Source organism: Protopterus annectens, chromosome 9.part0 (assembly GCF_019279795.1).
Source record: "Protopterus annectens isolate FY-2018-M chromosome 9.part0, PAN1.0, whole genome shotgun sequence".
NCBI classification, from domain to species: Eukaryota; Metazoa; Chordata; order Ceratodontiformes; family Protopteridae; genus Protopterus; species Protopterus annectens.
In genome coordinates, this window is record NC_056743.1 from 1,613,290,298 (window position 1) to 1,613,311,907 (window position 21,610).

A 21,610-nucleotide genomic window follows, 5' to 3' on the forward strand; every position below is an offset into this window, starting at 1 on the left:
AGATCTCTTCTCTGTCTAATATTTTTGTAAGCAATTTTTGCTAATATTGTCTAACTCTGGTGAAGAAGCTTTGTATAACATACCATACCACCCATATATTGATATGTTTTTATATGTTGTATTTTTTTCTCCTTATCTATGTTGTCTTCTGTTTATCTATCCTGCTACAAAACCTTCATAATAGATAATAAATCAGCTCTAAGCTTAAATTACAGCATACATTTTCAGTATATGCTTTGTCAGTCTCAATTCCATATATGTTCGAGGTGTCATATTTAACTATGCCTTCTCCAGCCATTATGGTTTGCAATAACTGGTTATCCATTATTATTTTGTATTGTTCAGTTAGTAATGAAATTTTAAGACTTTTTAGAAACTCTGTATAGGAAGCTCTGTATCAACATATTGTTTCCCATGGATGTTAGTTGTAGCTCTTAACATTGCTAGGTAAGATTCCCGTTAACTATTCCATTACTTTCCAAGTGCAGCATGCAATTTATAAAATATTTATTTTATTTATTGTGTCACACAAAATCACAGCCTCAAAGCACCTTTCATTTTCTTGGAGATGTTCAGTGATTGAAAATCTATTTTGCTTATTTTTACAAACTTGGTTTCAGTTTAACCCCTACATGCTTATCTGGCATCATAGACAGTTGTCAGAGTTTTCCATTAGTGTTAGTGCATTTCTAGAAGTAAAGTATAATCCACAGTCTTGTTTTTCCCATTCATGTGTTAACTCATCAATGTGCCTGTCTCCCCTTACCCAGCAGAAATACACTACTCCCCCCAAACATAGACCAGTAAAATTAGTGTTAAAACTCAATGACTAAATAAGGCAAGTGGCTAGCAACTGCTTCCCTGTGTCCAGAGGCAGAAGTCCTTCCTGTTCACCCAGAAATGCACATATCAATAAAATAATTTTGCTACACTGAATCTAGCTTCTACTCACAAAATATTTTTTCCTGTGTCTTTTCTCACAGAAGTAGCAATGCAAATCTCATTAAACTATGGGATTCTACCAAGTAAATGTGCATCTCATGTTTCTTGCTTATCTTGATATGACTACCCCAAGGCCTTTTTCAAACTTGTTGGTACTGTTTCCCTTCCAGCAAAAAGGCAAAGTTTCTCCCACACCTTCTGCCATGTTATTTATAACTACATTAAAATGGGCAGCACCTAGTACTGACCCCTGTGATACATTATTTATCCATGTCGATTCACCTGCATGGACTTATTTTACCGTAAACATCTGCATCCTGTTGCATAGTTGGAGTTTTGTTTACTCTTACTCTAGGACCCATTTCAGGCATTTGCATTTTGTTCACTTATCGTTACTGTCAGTCATAGGTTCATAGGTAGGTACTAGGCTATTGGCCCTAGGGCCTATATAAGCCTAGCCAAAAAGGTATCCTGGCTTTCGCCACCCAAAAAAATAATTTTCCTGTGCCCCTGTCGAGCAGAGCCATAGAGGTGATCCCAGGGGTGAATTTTCTATTTCCCATCCAGTCATCAAGATTTTACTTGAAGAGCGCTAATGAGGAGCTTTGTTTGATATAGATAGGTAATTTGTTCCCGAGTATGGGAAGTCTCTGAGACAGGAATCTATCCTTCCAGCACGTTCTGTTTATTGTGGTGACAAGGTTTAGGTCCCTAGAGCGTGTAGCTTGGAGGAATTGGGATTTCTTTAAGTGAAGCATGTCCAGCAGCTCTGGATTTGACATAGCTTTGTATGTTAGGCAGAGATCGCCTCTGAGTAGGCGATATGTGACAGTAAAGCTGGAGTTTTTTGAGACTGTCTGTGTAGGGCATCTGTTTGAGGTTGGTAATCCTCTTTGTGAGGTATTTCTGCAGCCTTTCCATTTGTTGTAGATGTCTTGTGAGGTACATACCAAAAGGGGCATTGTACTGTATAGTGGGTCTAATGAGTGACAATTAGAGGGGAACAATTACCTCTTTTTTCGTGGATGAGAAACTTTTGTGATGAGGTGTGCCATGTAGAAGGATTTCCTGACTACTGTGGTGATGTGATTATCATAGGAGAGACTACTGTCCACCTGTGTCCCAAGGTCTCTTATCACACTTTCGGTGTTAAGTAGACTACCACCTATGTGGTAGCTCATGGGTACAGAGTTTTTACCAAAGGGGATGACAATGCACTTTTTGGCATTGAGCTTGAGGCCATGGCTTTGACACCAGGTATCTGTCTCAGTGAGGCCCTTTTGTAGGATGTCCACGTCGTTAGGCGTTTCAATTATGGCTCCTAGTTTGCAGTCATCTGTGAACTTCATTAGCCAAAGACCTTCTGTTTTAGCCTGTATTTCAGAAAAGTAGATACCAAATAGGACTGAACCCTGTGGTACTCCACTTGTCACTGGTCTGAAGTCGGATTCGGAGTAAGCTTCTTTCACAGTGTGGGTTCTGTCAGTGAGCCAGTTGGCAACCCATCTTGTGGCATAGGGATTTATGCCTAGTTTAGTGAGTTCATCTATAATTCTAGAGTGGGGGAATGTTGTCAAAAGCCTTGGCGAGATCTAGATAGGCTGTGTGAACCACCTTACCCTCTTCTACAGCTTTGGTGACTGCTTCAAAGAAGTCTATCAGGTTTAGGAGACATGAGATGCCTTTTACAAAACCTGAAATAGGTAGGGTCCAGAGTTTGGAGATTACTATTGTCTTCGTTTATAAGTTCCATGATGATACGTTCCATGGCCTTGCAGACCAGGATTGTTAGGTTAATGGTACGGTAGTTCCCAGGGTCCTTGGTGGCACCCCCTTTGTGGAGTGGGATAACTGTTACTGTGCGCCATTCAGTGGGCACAAAACCTTAGGTGAGGCTATGACTGAACATGGTGCTTAGGTGGGGGTGTAGTTCATTCTGTAGTTCATATAAAACGCAGCTTGGGATGTTGTCAGTTCCCATGGATGCTGTGTTCTTGGCCTTGGGGGGTGTGTTTTTTACCTGTGCAGCCATGATTACAGGAACTTTGCATTCTTCCGGTATCTAGATGGGCCCTTTAGGGGGTGAGAGGTGGGTAAAGTTAGCAGTGAACCTATCTGACAGGATGTTGGCAATATCAGTTGGTTCTGTATATTTAGTGCCATTGTGCTGCAACTCAGAGGAGATTTGAGTGTTGCCATTGAGATTCTTGACATAGCTATAGAATGCTTTGTGGTTGTCTTTAGAATCAGTGGCATTTTGTTTTTATAACTAGCTTTGGAGAATTTTATGAGGGATCTCAGCTTCTTACTGAGGCTGACCAGGGAGTTCCTCCAACCATGGGATTTTACTCTTTTTTTGCAACAGTTTCTTTCTTCTGTTGTAGAGTTTGTTTATGCCAGGGGGCTACCAGATTGGCTTCCTTTTTTTGGAGGATAGCATCTTGGTTCTGTTAGGGATAGCACAATCCATGCACTCATGTAAGTGCTTATAAAGTGCATATGTGTAGGATTCAGCATTCTTATGGCTGTCTGCATAGGTATCATGAAGTTTGCCACTTCTGTCTTAAGAAGCATGAAGTAGGCTTTGGAGAAATTTTTTATGGTGGTTTCCCTAATGGGGGGTGGGGGCGGGATGTGGATGTCTAGAGTGATTAGCTTGTGCTCAGATCTGACCAATGAGGAACTGACCTCTGGTGTGAACAGTGGTCGCCCATGTTGGTAATAACCAGGTCTAGGATATTGCTGTCCATGGTGGGGGTGTGGATAAGTTGATCCAAGGCATTGGAATTTATGAATTCCAGAAAACGTTGAGCAAAAGAGTTGGTGTATGAGTAGTTTTCCCAGTTAATGGTGGGGTAGTTGAAATCGTCCATTATTTGGGTGTTGGGTTGTACCCTAATATTTTCAGTGTATCAAGAAATGAGGAGTGGGAATCCTGGGGCATGGTGGGGGACCTGTAACAAGTGAAAGCATTTTGAGGTTTAGACTTCTAGCGTTGAGTAGCATTACCCTCAGATTTTGCTTGCTTGTACTTGTTACAGTGGTGAATTTGTCATTTGAACCTTGCCTAAAAAAGGCACTATAGGGGTGGCAAGAGCCTTAGCCAGTATCCGGAATCCCAAGGGCGACATGTGCAGGCCATCTTTGACAAAGCATCGTGGGCTGTTGATCATGTCATCCCAGGCAGACAGATACTGGATCCCCTTAGAATGACACCAGAAGCTTCGCCAGTTGTTGAAGTCATTTTGTCCTTGTATTGTGGTATCATTCTCGGTGATGGCAGGATGCTACTCAGGGCTAGGGTCATACCTGCCTGGGCTACAAGATCGGAGAGCTACTCCATGTCTCTTTTCATGTAGTCCAGTGAGGTAACGTCTCAGGTCATTCACACCAACATGGACAATGACAGAGCCATATTTGTACTTGTTGTGGAGTGATCTGAGTATGTGCATTATGTGGTGGATCCTGGCACTCGACAGGCAGCTGACAGTAACTTTCTCCTTGTTTAGCCTGGTGAGTGGAACTTCAGTGTGCCTGACTATAGAGTCACCTATGACTAGAGTGTTGGGTACGTTATGCCGTATGGACTGTGGTTGAGTGGCACACTGAGTTTGTGGGCTGTGTGTCATTTGGGTTGTGTTGGTGGGGCGGTTGCTTGCGTTTCTACTTTGGAGGTCTCTATTGCTTGAGCAGATTTTTATTGAGAGCCTCCACGAATGTAGGTGTGTGTTTTGTGTTATGTGTGTGTTTTGGTGGTGTTTTCCTCTAGACAAGTGAGGAAAGTTGAGTGTTGCAGAAATTTGTAGCTTATTTAGTGCTTACAACAAGTTCTGAACAAGTGCTGAGCTCAAAGAAACAGCTTTTAGTGCTAAAACTAAAAAAAACTGGCTAGTTCTAAGGGAAATTTTGAAGAGCAAACTTTATGGTGCCAGGAATAGTTTAACCCTAGCTAAGGGGCGATACATAGTTTTTTTTTTTTTTTTTTAATATAACAGTAGCAAATGAGCAAACTGATTTAAACAAATTAACCAATAAAAAGCTAAAATCTGAGCCCCATTCCAGCAGTCTTCATAGGTTCATAGGTAGATACTAGGCTATCTGCCCTAGGGCATTTATAAGCCTAGCCAGAGTGCATTTGGCTTCCGCCTCCCTATTAGATTAGCCTACTGTGCCTCTGTAAAGTAGGTCACAGAAGGTACCCTTTTAAGATTAGTTTACTGTGCCTCTGTCTAGCAGGGCCACAGAAGAGATCCCAGGGGTGAATTTGCGATTTCCCATCCACGCGTCCAGATTTCGCTTGAAGAAGGTCAGTGAGGGGCTATGTCTAACATGAATTGGGATTCTATTCCAGAGTGAGGGGAGCCTCTGGGAAATTAATCTGTCCCTCCAGCATGTCCTATTTATTTTTGTGCTGAGGTTTAGGTCCCTGGAGCGTGTAGCTCTAAGGGACTTGGATTTTTTGAGGTGGAGCATGTCCATTAATTCTGGGTTTGACATGGCTTTGTACGTCAGGCATAGATCGCCTCTGAGTAGGCGGTAAGCAACTGAGTAGAGCTGGAGTTTCTTTAGTCGAGCTGCATAGGACATCTGTTTGTAGCCCATGATCCTCTTGGTGAGGTACTTTTGGGGTCTCTCCAGTTGCTGCAAATGAAATTTTTTTCGATCAAACAAGTTCTAACTGCACACTTCTGTGGCTAGGGTGCAGGGGAACTTTCTCCAAAAAAAGATGGTCTGGCTTAGTGCTCAAGTTATACAAAGAAAGCTAGATTTAGCAGGTCTGAATTTAGCCTGTACTACAGCAAACAAGGCGTACCAATTTCAGAAAGAAACATTTTAAATAAGCAGGCACAATAAGCCTTTAGCCAGAAACTCACAGTTCAGAAGGGCAGAATCTACCCTCCCCTCCCCTCCCACAAGAGTGCAGACCACACATTCTTAATGTAAAATAACTGTCCCAAGTGCTTAAACCAGAGCTAATACACTTTTAGAATAATAGACACTAGGCCTTCAATCAGCAACTCCCAGCTTAGAAGGATGCAAGCTACCTGTCCTGCCACAACAGTGCAAACCACAGACCTTCTTAATTTAAAACAACTGGTCTGAAGCCCAAGTGCTTCAACCAAAGGCTTACAATAACAGTTACAATTTAATCAGGCTACTAGCAAGCAGCAATAAATGCGATGAACTAGGAAGAAACACAAATACAGTAAAAGCAGATTAATAAGTTCAAGTTTTTTTTATATAACAATAGAAAATGGCTTGCATGTTTTGTTTAATGAAACAGTATATACATGCTCTATAAGTAGTAAAATAAGATTTGTGCTATCGTTTTTTTTTTTTTTTTTTTTTTAGTTATCGCTGTTGTTTTTTGTTAGAAATTAAATTGTAAGTACAGTGAATTTGTATGTCCTGCCTTTTACCTGAATCTTGAAGCATAGGAAGATCGTCTGGTAACAGTCATCCAAGAAAACCTGGTAGTAGCATTGTATGTTCATCACTTCTTAATTTAAAGTTTAAGTGGGGTTGCATATTGCATGAATAACGTATTTTAGAACACAGTACCAAACAATGAACTGTGTGGCTTTAACAAAAATCTGACAAAACAAACAGGAGAAAACACTGAAAATAACAGAAACAGGCAATTTAAAATAAATCAACTGCTTTCATCTACTAATAATGTAGACTTCAGAAAAAAATCTGCATTATTAATAGATGAAAACACTTGTATTTTTTATTTTCTTGCAGGTTGCATATTTGACTTGTGAAAAAATATAAAAGTTTGGGATGCCCATTGTTGAAGAATAACACCAGTTATGCATTTTAAAAATTCCTTTTTATAAGCATGTTTTGGAATCACAAGGTGAAAAGTTTTACATTAGATTATTTAGTTGTTCAAACTACTGATTATAATGGTACAATACTATCAAGAAAGAATTCTTGTGTGTGTTCTCAAATTGTCAAAATGTGGATAATGGAGCCTGCTTCAGCAATATAGAGAAGTAAAACCTTGACTACAGTTAAGCGTCAACTAGCAGCCTGGACACTTCATGGTGCAAGCAGGGAAGATGGTCATGTCCATCCTGCAGTGAGGAATGTTGGTTCCCTTCTACCTCAGGCTAGGTCTAAAATGGCTCACAAGGGCAGTTAGTCTAGTACTAATCTATGAACCTATATCATTGCTGCAACAACCGGGAGTCAACTATGCCGCTGAGGCTTGACATGAAGAGGGGAATTGGGGCATGGAAGATGTGGGTAAGGCCATTAAAGCAAATAGCGGCAGTTGTTTGTGCACATGCATATGTAACTGTTAGGCCATAAAATGAAAAATGCACCAATTTCCAGGATGCTGGCAAAAGCACACTTTTGGCTGCCTAGATGATAACCCCAGCCATACAGAAAGTGTTGTATGATTGAGAGGAAGCTTGATCATTGGCAGGGATGAAATAAAAACTAATTCAAAAAAATGTGTTACCAGTCTTCAGTATACCTAGTTAACAAAATGGCAACTAAGCATGACAAAACTCTAGACATTTTATTCAGCACAGATGTTTTAGGCCTCAGCCAGCTCTTGCTCTCATGACATTTGAAACATTTATTCATTGGATGTGCAGGAGCTGACTGAATCATAAAATGTTTTGGCTGAATAAAATGTTTGGATGTTATCATTTGTTCACATCTGTTTTCCTTTTTTATCTGTATAACGTGCAGCTACAACATGAGGCATTTTTATACTATTTGCTTGAACACAGCAAAAACTCCAAATTAACATGTTTGTTCATTCTTTTCTAAGATTGTTGTCATAAATTTAAAATAAAGTACCACAGTAGCAAACTGTATTCAGCATTATATTATTTGCAGTGGTTTGCTTTGTATTCTATAAAATTTACTGAGTTGCAGGCTGAATTGTATGATAGTTATTTTAACCACATTTTAAACTCACACGAAAGAAAAAACAGTGAAACCAAGAAAAGCGTATCCAACTGTAACTTTTTTTAACAACTGTGACTTTAGTTAAATGATTTGCTTAAGGCCTTATAGTATTCTTCGATTTTATACTAACCTCCAAGTTCTGAGATAGCCACGCTGAATTGCATAAAATAAAAGTTAAAGTCAGGTAGGAGCACTGTTAAACTGCTTGTAACTTCACAGAAAGCTACATTTCCCAATTCACCATATCAACATCATAGTTCAAGTCTAATGATATATGAAATTGGGTTAAACATCCACATTGGATTTCTTTACTGATGTCTAAGGAACAGGAATTAGCCAGTCACTAATGACTAACCAAGACAAAACACCAGTCGGACCTCTCAAAATAACACTTTGTTATTATCACCAGGGCTGTTTCAGCTTGTTCCATTTCCCTGGTTGTACTAATTGTAGGCTCATGGTTCTGTGATCATTGACCAGTCATTGGTGTAGATTTCTGAAGTTAGATTGTCAGAAACAATAGGAAATCCTTTCTGAAAATACTAGCCAGGTCCAGTGGATCAACCAGTGGAGTGAGTTTTACCAAAAGCCAAGAGGTCATTGGAGTATTTGTATCTATCTGACTAAGACAGGTTCTTTATTAGATAGCCATGTGCTTCATATTGATGTATCCTAACTTCAGCTCAGTGTGTCTTTTAGTCACAGTTTTTTATGCACCTCCTTATAAACATTTCTTTCAGATCAGACCATGCTATGTATGTATTTCCTTTCTTCAAAGTATCTTTTCTTATGCTCTGTCAACTTCTTCTCCTTTCGGCTTTTCCCATTAGGAGTAGCCACAGTGGAACAGCCGTCTGCAGAACGATTGGCAATTTAGTTTTACGGTGTCAAATTGCCAGCCCAGTTCCCAACATTCCACAGGAGGCACACACATGCACATGCTCACACCTAGGGCCAATTTAGAATGTCCAGTCCACCTGCAGCATGTCTTTGGGATGTGGGAGGAAACCTGAGCACCCGGAAGAAACCCACGCGAATGCAGAGGACATGCAGACTCCACACAGAAGGCATCTTAGCCAAGAATCGAACTGGATAACCTCTTGGTGTGAGGCAGCAACACTTCTGCTCTGTCAACAGTAGTTTGGAATACTGTCTAGATATTTATCTTTTGTTAGTTAGGTATATGAGCTGACTTGTGTACCATTTTCAGCTGTGACTGAGGCCAAAGGCAAAAGGTATAAAGTAAATTGCATGAAATATTCCAGTAGAGACAGAAATAATACATGAGAGGCAAAAGCAATTTCCATATGTCATAGATATGGTTAAATAGGATACATGTAATAAACAGAATGTGATTGGTACAATAGAATGAAAATAGCCACAATATAGGTATGCGAGTCACTGGACTATATAGAAATGAAATACTGGGGTGACTATAATTAAAAGACAGAGAGAGACTAAAATTTTAAAAGTCGTGGGAACTGAGTTAAGATTTGATGTAAAGGAAAGTAAAGAGCTACAGTGTTACTAATCAAACAAGCTGGAGGAGAAAGAAATGAAGTTGTGGGGAAACCACTAAAAGGGAGCTGCTGGTAGGTGAGGCAGGTAAACGCTGGTCTCAAAATGCTTGTACCATTGTGGAGAAAAAATCTTGACTTGCGTATCTGTGAATTGATAGTAGAGAGGACAGAGATGGGAAAGAAAGAAAGGAGAGAAAATAAGGAAGCCAGGCAAGTTACCATGAGCACCCTCCATTCAAAAATGAGAAAATAGATGCAACTGGAGTTTACACAGAGTTACAGGGACAGTTAGTTTGCACTTTAAAGAGCTCTCTAACTTCTCTTTTAAATAGAGTGTTCTTGGTAATGTTTTATGTGATAGGAGTTGTTGTGAAATGCAGGGTCCAAATCAAAATAGGAATTGTTGCTGACACACACAGATTGCTAGATGGTCAGCACTGCAGGATTGCATTGTCATCCTGTACACTGAGTTTCATTGCTCTTAAGTGGTATTTCTCGAAAGGTTGCGTATGGCACAAAGGAGGGAATGAGTGAGTATAATGGGGGGAGGGAGGGGATAAGAGCCTCTCTGTAACGGAATGTTATCTGGCTTTGGCCTTTGAGATGTAGAGGTGTTCAGCACTTGCTTGCAGCATTGTTCAAGAACAGAGGATAGGCATTTTGTCATTACCTTTCAACTGAGGAGAGAATGCTGTTATACTGTATTTTTAACAATTTTGTTCCACTTATTTGACAAGTGCAGTAGATGTGAAACAACACAAGGATAAGGGAAGGCGAAGAAAAGATGTAAGAGAACCCTAGGGAGAACATCAGCATAGCTCATGTGATCTTGCCTGGCTACAGTTTGTAGAAAAATTAATATGAAAACAATATTCTCAAAAAATACAAAATACTAATTTTTTAAAGGAGGCTTCCACCCTGCTGTAGGAAAATAATCTTCAAACTGATCATCAGAGAAAAGGGAAAAGAAAAAAGCTGAGAATTACAAAACTAGGTTTTAAATGCTTGTTAAACATGCACATTTGTATCAGCAGTTATGGCTACCCTAATTAAATCTCATCCAGGTGTTAGGTATGTCTGCCTCAGTTTTACAGTAACAGTACTGCTATATGGTTATACTACTGTTAAATATACTATAAAAACACTAGAGTATAAGTATCTGTGACATTCTGGTTCACAGTAATCAAAATCTTACTCAAAGTGCATTTCAACAGCAGGACCACAAGGTGTATCCCCAGCACTTCTCACTTCATCATTAACACTGGGACAACACTGACAGGAAGCAGAATGCTGCTTGCCGGCAAGTGTGAAAGTATCAGTTTCAGAATATTCAGAGGTAAATCCGTTGCTGCATAGTCCCTAATCAGTTGTGGAAGGTTTTCATAAGTTGTTTACTGTCTGCCGCACCACCAGTATGTCATAGTGTCCTTCCTGTAAATCACAAAATTCATCTGTCCCGATTGGAAGAGCACCATATAAAGCCCTGACCACTTGAGATAACATTTTTTCTACAGAGCCATTTCCTCTACAAGCTCTGTAATAGTCTTTGTTACTGGGAAATTGTCATGCCAGGCCCAGGTCAATTAAGTGATCAGATGTCTTTCTTGTAAATACGTATGGAAATGATTTAATACATTTAGCATTGTCCGTTTGATGTGGATTGAAATGCTTATGGTACAATCTAGCCAAATTCTCAGGTATTTAAGCTCAACATGATGTTGAATGGCCTGACCTGGCCTTGTAGGGTCAATTGAAGTGAAACTTGTTATGCCAGTGAGTCTTCTGTGGGAACCAAGCAGCTTGCTTGGTGATGTACCAATGCTAAGTATCTAGAAGCTGCCTTACATATATTTTTTTTAATGTCCTTACACCCATTTCCAGAGTGAAGCAATACAAGGTTGTCTGCATAAAGAACTGCTTTATTATATGACAGGTCAGCAACTGGTTCAGAAAAAAAAAGTGAAAAACAAAGGAGCAAGAACAGATTTTAGAGAAACACCAGACTTAATTGAGCTATACTTCAAATGAGTATTTTCAACTCTCCCTTTGAGTGTCTAATAAGAAATTTAGTTCCTAAGTCTGGTGTAATCATTGCATATGTTGTGGTTTCTATAATGCAGTGGAAGAAATTACAAGGCATCTGTTATCCCCATTCTGAAAGGATGTCACTTCCCTAAACAAAGGGGAAGATCCAGTGACAGGTGGTGGTAAAAATTAAGTTTTTATCAGAGCACAATTAAATGACATTATCTTTTATCAATGTCTGCATGTTAAAGATGCTCTAGAAATTTGACTCTACTTTTTCAAATTTAGTCTGTTCATTAATCCCCAATGCCCATGGCTTAAAAATATTTGATAGCCTAAATGTTAGAAGGACTTTGGCTTTTCTACCATGTGAAGAAGTTATCCATTGATTAGTAAACGTCTTTCACTGCCTTGGTAACAGGTGGGCTGCAGGCTGCGGAGCCCAACCATTACCAAGGTTATGAAGTATACTTACTGAGCCATTTTGGATAAGCTTCATTATGTCTGGTCAGGCTGCTAAATCTAATATCTAGAATAGTTCAAAACAGAGATAATCAACATGTTGGGTCAAAATGATAAATGATCGTGTAAACTAACAGAACAGTTCTTAGGTGGTATTTTTTGGTAGATTCCCTTCTAGCAATATTATCAAATAATGTGATTGCCAAAAAAAATGTTATTTGTCTGTGAGAAATTCAAGTTATCAAAAAGAATTTCATTTGGCATGGGATATATCCTTATATGCTGTGTGGTATGCTACAAGTTTATAGGCATTGCTTTGAATTATATTCAGTGCAGATCTGCTACAGGTGCTCACTTCCTCGTAGCTTGCAATACACTTGCTCACTGCTACTCGCTCTAAATATCAAGTTTCTTAATTCTTGCAAGCCCCAATCCTACTTAAGTCCTCCCACTATCTATCTTTGCTAAACTGCATAGTCCCACCAGAGCCCCAGCTTTCACCCTAAAACTCCCACCTGGTCTCATACCCTAGCCTGAATCTTCACTTTCCGACCCAAACTATAAAACTCCACTCCCCCTTCTTAACCCTTAATTGTTTCTTAAGCCCAAAACTTCGCTCCACCTTTTAAACCTTGTCCCCATTCTCTCCCAACCTAAAAGCTCTGTCCCCTAACCTTAAACTTCTCTTCCACTTCATAATGCTAACCTCCCCTCTTGCTGCCTAACCATAAATGTCTTCTCCTTCCTGAACCTATATTACCTTCTTGATTGTTGCCAGAAAGCCAAGCCACCCAATCCCACCCTGTTTCCTCTTACTTCTCAATTCTGCCACACTGACACTGCTGAAACTCACATGTGTATTTGGGGAGTGTGTGGCAGCTCCTCTCTCTGCACTTTGCCTGACCACACAGACATTCCAGGCAGAATGCGAGCAACAGCTGGTATGAGCTGTAAGATACTTGAGTCCCTGGCTTTGAGACAGTGGTCTTCAAATGTTTTGGAGATGGGTGGTTGTAGGAGACCCTTTTGTGCAGAATAGGGAATGCTTGAATAGTAAAGTTTGTGTGAAATGTGCTCCATTAATGGATGCTTGATAGAACACATAATGCAATATTTATTTCAGGGTTTATTATAAATACTGTGAATGTTAACTGTCATATAACATGCTACAAAGAAAGATTTTCTGGTATTTGTCCCTTGAGTAACTGTGAACTGTCATTGTCTATAGTCTAGAACACAGCAGTTGCATGTTGGCAGGTAAGGAGTTTCAATATTTATGTAAACACCTCCCCTTCTTCCTGACATGTATGAAAGCAGGAGCTTGCATAATAAAGATTAAAAATGTGGAGGTTAACTCTTCTGCATTAGATGTGTAGGCAGGAGATCAGTGTTTTCTGCAAATTTACATGTAGGACACTGTATTGCTAATCATGGAATCATTCTAGTAATATTTTAGGGTACTTTTCCATTATCGGGGCAACAAGTACTTCCTGATTTCGTTACGTTTTCACAGGACAGTCTCGGACTGACTAGACAGAAATGAAAAGAGATGTTCATCAGCCAAATGGGAAATAAATGAAGCACCGCGGGAGTGCCCAAACGTAATTAGAACTGGTAACAAAGTGCAGAAATTCAAGTATAAGAAAATGTTAACAGTTCATACAGAGAAAATACTGCAACTCATTTGTTCCACACACTTGCATGCACACTCACTTCTAGGTGTGTTGAAAAGCCAGTGCATTAAATTATATGTTAATTAAAGACCACTACAGTCTGTTTTTTTTTTTGGGGGGGGGTGTTTGACTATTGAGACTGTGGTTTACGTTAAAAAAAGATATGTGCAAGAATTTTTTTAAATCTCTATTTCACCTTTTTTCAAAGCGTGATCATGGCATTTACCTGCCATTTCATACAATCTAATTAACGTGTGTCCCATATACATAGACCTCTCAACTCTCTCTTGATTTCAACTGAAACCCCTTCTCATTCCCTACAACTGGCGGTTTTAGGAAAAAAAGTGTGTTCGATCACATTTAATAGATAACGACAATCATTTGAGTTATACACTTGTTTTTCTCCGAATAATGCATGCCAATTCACTTCTGTTACACCCTGCTGGCATGCATTATTCAGAGTAAAACGAGTCTAGAAGTCAAATGATTGTCATTATTTATTAAATGTGATTGAACACACTTCATAAATCTGACAGGAAAATAAGTGTGTGTGGTACCCACATCAGCGGCAGCTGAACGATCAATGTTATATTACGTTTCCAAATGCTCATAATGACCGTTGCCCCGATAACGGAAAAGTACCTCTTTTAGATTGCAGTATAGATGCATGTAAACTAACCTGCTCCACACAATGTAAATAGATCTTACCTGCACTTTACTGCAGATCATTATATGGTTGGAGTATTGTTCTCTGGGACTTATATTTCACTTTTTCACAGATCATATTAGGTAATATTCCAAAATATGTACCATAAAAGTATCATATATAACATGATTATTTCCATGCATTGTCTGGAAATTACAGTGGATGCTGAGATATATAGAGATTATGTGTAGAAGGTTATACAGTGTTACAGAATGCTGAGAATATCACTGTAAAACAGAATATTTAGATACTCAACAAGCCTGTCATCTGAAAACAAGTTATTGTTTTCCTTAGTCAACTCTTTTTTGAGACAAAAAAGTAGTAGCGTAATGCTTGAACATGAATTGCCAAGAATCAAAATATTGTGGATGTGGTAGTCTCATAAAATATTGTCAGCTGTTCCATTTTTTTCATAATGTTTATCCTTAGAGTCAGTTGACTTGAATTCACGTTATCAGTGGATCAAAAATTTAATGTAGTGTCATATTAATTTCATTTGTTTATTTTCTTTCTTCCAGGGAAATTCCATACATCAGGGCTGTTAACGATGTCATCCACTTATTTACAAATCGTGCAACTTTTCCACCTTATCACAGTGACCTGCTGTTTTACCTGAGTCCCAGTGGATATAGGTAAGGATCGGTTTTTAATTTCTTACAGTCAGCTTCAGAGTGGCCAGGGTTCTGACAGGTAACTAAATCACAGCAAGAAGAGCTGTACAAAAGCCTGATACACATTTGTTTTTTTATTTTTATTTGTTTTCTGGGGTAGAGAACTGATCTCCATGGACCATGAATCATCATCACATGATAAAATGAGATACAATATACACAGCTCATCTATTCTAATGGGCCATGTGATTACTGTCCTTGGTAGGCAAATCTGCTTAATAACTTCTACCTACTGATGCTTTTCAATATGACTTATACAAAGGTCTTACAAATTGGGAAGGTCTGTGGAATAGACTTCATCAATGTTATAAGTGATTGATGAGAGTCGCACAGCAGGTCATTTGAGCTGCAATAATAAATTCCACCAAGATTCCTTTTGCTGAAGTCATGTAGTATTATTAGTGTGCTTATTATTGTGAGCTGTTTAGAACTTACTGAACTGTAGCAGTGTGAAAAAGAAAACCTGACGGTACTGCATCTGACAAACCCATACAGTCTTGCTGAAGTAACGGATTGTTGGATGTTGACACAATTTTATTGATTAAGTTAATGCAGTGGACGTCCTAGAAATTGCAGACATTTTGATCTCACTGTATTTTCAGGGAAGGTTAGGAAGGCAATTTTGTGTGTTAAACTGGTATTATTCCTGACCTTTGGTACCAAACAGATGGTTGTCAGCATGGCATTGTGAAGCAGGCATCTTTATTAGTCCTGCTCAGCTCAGTTCTGCAGTTGGGTCAACACTAATGTAGACAAAAAGTTTACAGAGGATTTGGTGTCTATGCACATTAGCAGGACATTTGAAGCCATATCTTACAAGAGAGCCATGGAGAAATTAAATAGCTTAGGACACCCAAAACATTGAGGAAGACGGAACATGTTCTATTTGAAAGGAAGGAGAGGAAGGTGTTCTTGAGTTCCTGTTTAAGTAATAAATACTAACCAGTCAGGTGGTATATTCATGGAAGTGTGACTTGATGTGCTAAAGACCTTTCCCTGAAGCTAGTTTCTCCAGCAGTTCAGAAAATTTTGACATCTGTTTTTGATGACTGAACTACACTGACAGACAGTATTCAGTTTTCGGATGACCAGTAGAGTAATGATAACCTTTTTATTGACCTTGTTTCCTCTGTGGAGTAAATAAGGATGCAGAGGAAGTAACAGGTCAGCTGTTGGTACCCACGTGTTTCAGAAGTAATAGGTCAGCTGTTGGTACACGAGTCTTTCAGAAGTAATAGGTCAGCTGTTGGTACCGAAGTGTTTCAGAAGTAATAAGTCAGATGTTGGTACCAGAGTGTTTCTGAAGTCTGATAACGAGAGTACCAAATAGCCTTATACTGGGGGTGCAGTTATGAAAGGATAAGACTAAAGCAAGATTTTACTGTCCTGGAATATTAAAGGAAGTAGAGAACTCCTTTGCCATCTGCCCTGAATGCCAGAAGACAGCTCATCATCCAGTTTTAAAAGTCTTGTCATTTCAGTGGCTACCATAGAGCTGCCATTGAAATGTATTTCCAGAGGCTGTTGATAAAATCCAGCAATGGCTTTCAACATATTTTAGTTACTTTGAAATATTCAGTTAAATACTCTGAAGCTATCCCACTAAGTAAGGCTATAACTATAGCTAGGGACGTAGTCTTGTTATTTGCCAGAGAAGAGATAACCAAGGAAATGCTTACTGACCAGAAGAGTCTGTGTATGTCCAGAACAATGGATCAACTTTGCCAGTGCTTTAAGTGCAAGCAGTAAAGAAACTCCCATGTGCTATCCATGATGGATGAATTAATGGAGCATTTTAACCAAGCTTGGAAAGAAAACAAAACCCCACTTAAAAGTGTCATAGAACACTGTCTCACCAGAAAAAAAATTATAAAATAAAAATCCAGCCTCAGCAGAGAACAACCGACATTTTAATAAAATAATATAAAATAACACAACAGTGATGAGCGCTTTCGTCTCACAAATGAGACTTCATCAGATAATAAAATACCTTTGCTTAACATCTTGTATACTCTTCCTACTCAATCAGTGATGGTGCTACATATCATTTTCTGAAACAATTGAATCCCACTATTCCGAATATTTTCGGGATCCCAAAAGTTCACAAATCTTTGGAAAGTCCCCCTTTTAAACCTATCGTATCGGCTAAGGGTTCCAAAACTCATCCCTTATCAATGTTTATTGATTTCTAGACAAAGGAGGTGGTAATTAATACAGTGCACTTAGTTAAAGATTCATGGGGTCTTTTTGGGCAAGTTAAAGCATTCCATCTGGAAGGGGAGACCTTATTTTTTTGACCATTGATGTAATGGATCTCTTTTCAGTGATGCCAAGAGAGGAAGGGTTAAAATATTTACGTGACATTTTACACCATCATGCCACCTTGCCCAATGATATTTCTTTAATTGTTGAACTTATGAAATTAGTTTATGAGAACAATTTTTTGTACTTTCAAGGAGAATATTACCAACAGGTCACTGGGGTGGCGATGGGTGCATATGCCCCAGTGTACGCCAATCTGGTGATGCTAGGGTGGGAAAAGGAATACATTTTCAACCCCTCCTTTTCCAGGTGTTTACATTTATATGTCAGATTTCTGGATGATATATTTATTTTATAAGATAGTAATGTGGAAGGAATTGGTGCATTTATGGATTATTTCAACCATTGTTCAGGTTATTTTAAGTTTACCTCCTGCTGGAATAGGGACAGTATAAACTACCTTGACACCACTATTTCACACATGACAAGAGATTTTAAGTCAAACATTTTTAGGAAAAACACATTTGTAACAGTTATTTACACTTTTCCAGCAATCACCCACATTTTCATAAGAGAAACTTGGTGAAAGGGCAGGCTTATACGTATCACCAGAATAACATCTCATCATGAAGATGTTTGACCTGAACTTGTTAAAGTGAAGGAGATGTTTGTAACTAGAGGTTATCCTGACAAGTTAGTGACTGGAATTATTGAAGAAGTATATCTGGGTTGGGGTACAAAATTTAAACCGCTTTTAGGTATTGGTTTAGATAAATCAAAAAGGTTGAAAAGGGACGGAAGGTATGAGAAGGCTCTAGTTATGGAATGCAGTCAATATGTGCCAACCATATTCAGGGTATAGTTAAGAACAATTGAATATTTTCAAAGTAAGTAAAGATGTATACAAAACTGTTGGACAAGAGCCTGTATTTACCTTCAAAATGGGAAGAAATTTTAAATGGATATTTAAGTTCACCCAAAGTCACTCTTTCAAATAGGGGTACAATCACACGTGGGAAGTGTAGACAATGCCCTTTTTTATTAAGGACGGATTATGTACATTTGGAGAATGGGTTGTGTAGTAGGGTAAATCTCAGAAATGGGAATTGTTATACTAATAGGTTGATTTACTTAGCCAAATGTGAAGGGTGTCCAGTCTTCTATATATGTAAGACTGAGAGAGCTTTAAAGACTAGAATTTACGAGCATTTATATGAGATAAAACATGAGAAAGGAGACTAATGCCCTTTATAAACACTCCACTGTATGTACTAAGTTTACAAAATTTATATTTGGGATTTTAGACATTATAAAACTAAACCCCAGGGGTGGTGACTGGAAACTAACACTATTAAAGAAAGAAGTGGTGTGGCAGCTTAGATTGAATGCCACTTTTAGCCCCTCAACTTAATGAATATGTGTCCCTTAAACCTGTCTTTAAGGCGAAGGCAGCTGCTGTATAAAGGTCCTACGTTTCATAAAAGTGTACAGCTTTTCTCAAAAGTGGTGTGGTTTTAGACACACAGCATTTCATTTTATTTATATTTTTTACTGGTTCAAGACCCTAGTTTAATCAAACAACATATTTTTAATTCATACAGCTTGTTTGCTATAGATATTTAATTGTTCATAAAATAATTTAAAGTACTGGTATCCGAAGAGTTTAAAATTTGGGATGGTGTTTGATTGCTAAGAAGGGTATTTAAGATGTTAAACAATGGTATTTTATTATCTGATGAAGTCTCATTTGTGAGACAAAAGCGCTCATCACTGTTGTGTTATTTTATATTATTTTATTAAAGTGTTGGTCATTCTCTGCTGAGGCTGGATTTTTATTTTATAATTTATTTTCTGGTTTGACTTTGGTGCTCATACATCTTTTTTTCAGTCATAGAACACGGTACCAGATAACAAGATAGGCAGTAAGTGCTGATACCCATGGTTCATGAAAATGTGGAAAGAGACTAAGTGACAGAACAAGGTTTGTGTAATAGAGACTTAAGAAGCACTTAATTTAAAGCTGGAGACTAGGTGATGTTTTTTGTCCCCACAGCAGAAAATACATTTTTGGTTAAATAGCAGGGCCCATTTGAAGTAAAAGAAAAAATAAATGAAGGAACCCACAAAGGTAGACAGGCACGATAAGACCAAAAGAAATATAGCATATCAGCATTCTGAGGCCATGTAAGAAAGTGAGCCGTGGAATCAGTACACAAGTGCAGCTGATTGGCTTGTACTAGCCCTTGAGCTGTAGCCTGCTTCACTCATCTCCCACTTCCAATGTCTCTCATCTTTCATATCCCATAGAAAAAAACAAATCAAAAAGAAACTCTTTGCTTTTCTGTGCAAATAAATCTCTCCTTTTCTCTTTTGCTACCAGATCTATTATTGGAAAAGGAATCCTGCTATCACAAGTTTAGTGTGATCTTCCCATTTTTGCCTCAGTCCTCAAGTGTAATGCTACTATACTGCAAACAATCTCTAATTCCATCTGTTGCTTCATCACTAACCTGCCCCCCCCACCAAGAACACCACTACCTCACTCTTAAAAAAAATAAAAATGGTTCCGCACTAAAGAAAGAGTCAGTCCTCTGCTTTGGACTCAAGCCTTTAATCTGTTATACCTTGAATCTTTTGCCCCGCTTTTAACCATACTCTATGAAAAATGTCATCTTACAATCTATACAACTTATCAAAACTAAATCCTCTCTCTCTACTCCATGACCCTCCCACCAGTCTGCCAGACATGCGTTTTCCATAGTGCACCCTCTCTTAGGAAGTCCTTGTCTCATTCCATCAAAGAAATGTCCAAATTTCCCAAATTCAGGAAGGACGTTTTCACCCACTTTCAAATGCAAGCCAAATGCTCCTGTTTCTGTAAAGGGCACATCACTTAATGCACCCTAAGTATCACCTTCCTGTGCCTTCCTTTCTGGGCATATGTGTACAAAGTGTTACTGAACTGCTGAAGTTCTGCTCATACTATGGTAAATCTACCTTAGTGTTATCCTAGTGCTGTCTGCTAGCTTGGATACCTTGATATTGTGCTTTTCTTTTCAAATCGCATTGTTTTGTAAAATCTTTGTACTGTTTGTACTGCTATAATTTGTTCTAATGGACTGACTTTATATTTTTTTTTCTACTTTGTATTTTTTATGGTGGTACTTGTGAATTTTCATTTACCTAGACTGTGCCTACAAATGGTAATTCTTGTTTGGTGTACTGCCCAAAGAAAGAAATATAAATAAAAATAATAAATACACAAATATGTGTAGTTAAGAAACAGAGACTAGTAACTCTAGTATATTACTTGAGCCACAAAAACAAGAAATAAAAAGGTTTCTATTAAGAAACAGGGACGTGCTTTTTGAATTGGCAGCCGCTAAAGTTAAAGCATCTGCCAAGCAGATAGTACTAAGGAGTAAAGAACCTACTTCACTGCACTTCCCTTTCAGTGGCTAAATGCGTCTTCACAACATTACATAACTTTAGACTGCTGTAGTGTACAAGGTACGCCTCAACTTGAACATCTGGTATAAAACTGTCCCCCCACCAAGGCACACACCACTAAAATCCTCTTCTAATGATTGTTATACAAAGTAAATTCTTTACCAAAATCAGATGTTGTCAACACTCGTTCAGAGTACAGCAGTCTTTTAGCTCATTGAAGGCTCTCTCTCTCTCTGCCCTAAGTAACCATTACGCTTTGGTAGGAACTTTACCTTTGTGAGGTTTGCCAGTGGAAAGGTAGTAGCTGCAAAATGAGGTATATGTTTTCTGTAGTACTCAGTCCAAAAAAAAGCATACACAGTTCTTTTTTCAGTGGAGGGTATAGACAATCTTTATAATCTACATTTTTTTAGTAGTGGTTTTATCACCCCTGTTCCTCATAGGTATTCCAGACATTTGGATTCCACAATGCCCAATTTTCTTTTTGAGCATTCGGTGTCAGGCCTGCCTCTCTTATACAGCCCAACACAGTCTGCACTTTTGGTAAGTGAGACTCCCAGTGTTGTGAATGGATAACTATGTCATCTAGATATGCAGCGTTGTACTGTGAATGGGATTCACCATTTTATCCAGCCATAAAAGGTGGCTGAAGCTCCAAACAGGCCATCTGGTAACACTGTGTAATGAAATAAAATTATTAGGGGTTACAAAAGTTGCTTTTTATTTGGAGGGGAGGGAGGGTGAAATCTCACAGTACCCCTTTAAGTCCAGTGCTTTTAAATATTTTGCCTTTACTGGGTTTCCTATCAGCTCATCAGTTCTGGGCATGTGATAGCTATTAAATGTTAACATGCCATGCAGTTTTCTAAAGTTGTTATGGAATCTAATACTTCCATCATGGTTAAGAACTAACACTACCTAGATTCTCCATATGCTCTGTGCATCTTTTGAACTTCTTTGATTACTGAT

General features: G+C 38.6%; 1 protein-coding gene across 1 annotated transcript in view; it reads left to right on the plus strand.

Annotated features, from left to right (window-relative positions):
• Positions 1-21,610, plus strand: part of LOC122810728 (cytochrome P450 4F3-like) — a 3,229,861-nt gene that overhangs the window by 1,139,839 nt on the left and 2,068,412 nt on the right. Inside the window, exon 7 of the mRNA XM_044082292.1 lies at positions 14,777-14,890. Coding sequence (XP_043938227.1) covers positions 14,777-14,890 — 114 coding nt within the window. The remainder of the gene's footprint in view (positions 1-14,776; positions 14,891-21,610) is intronic.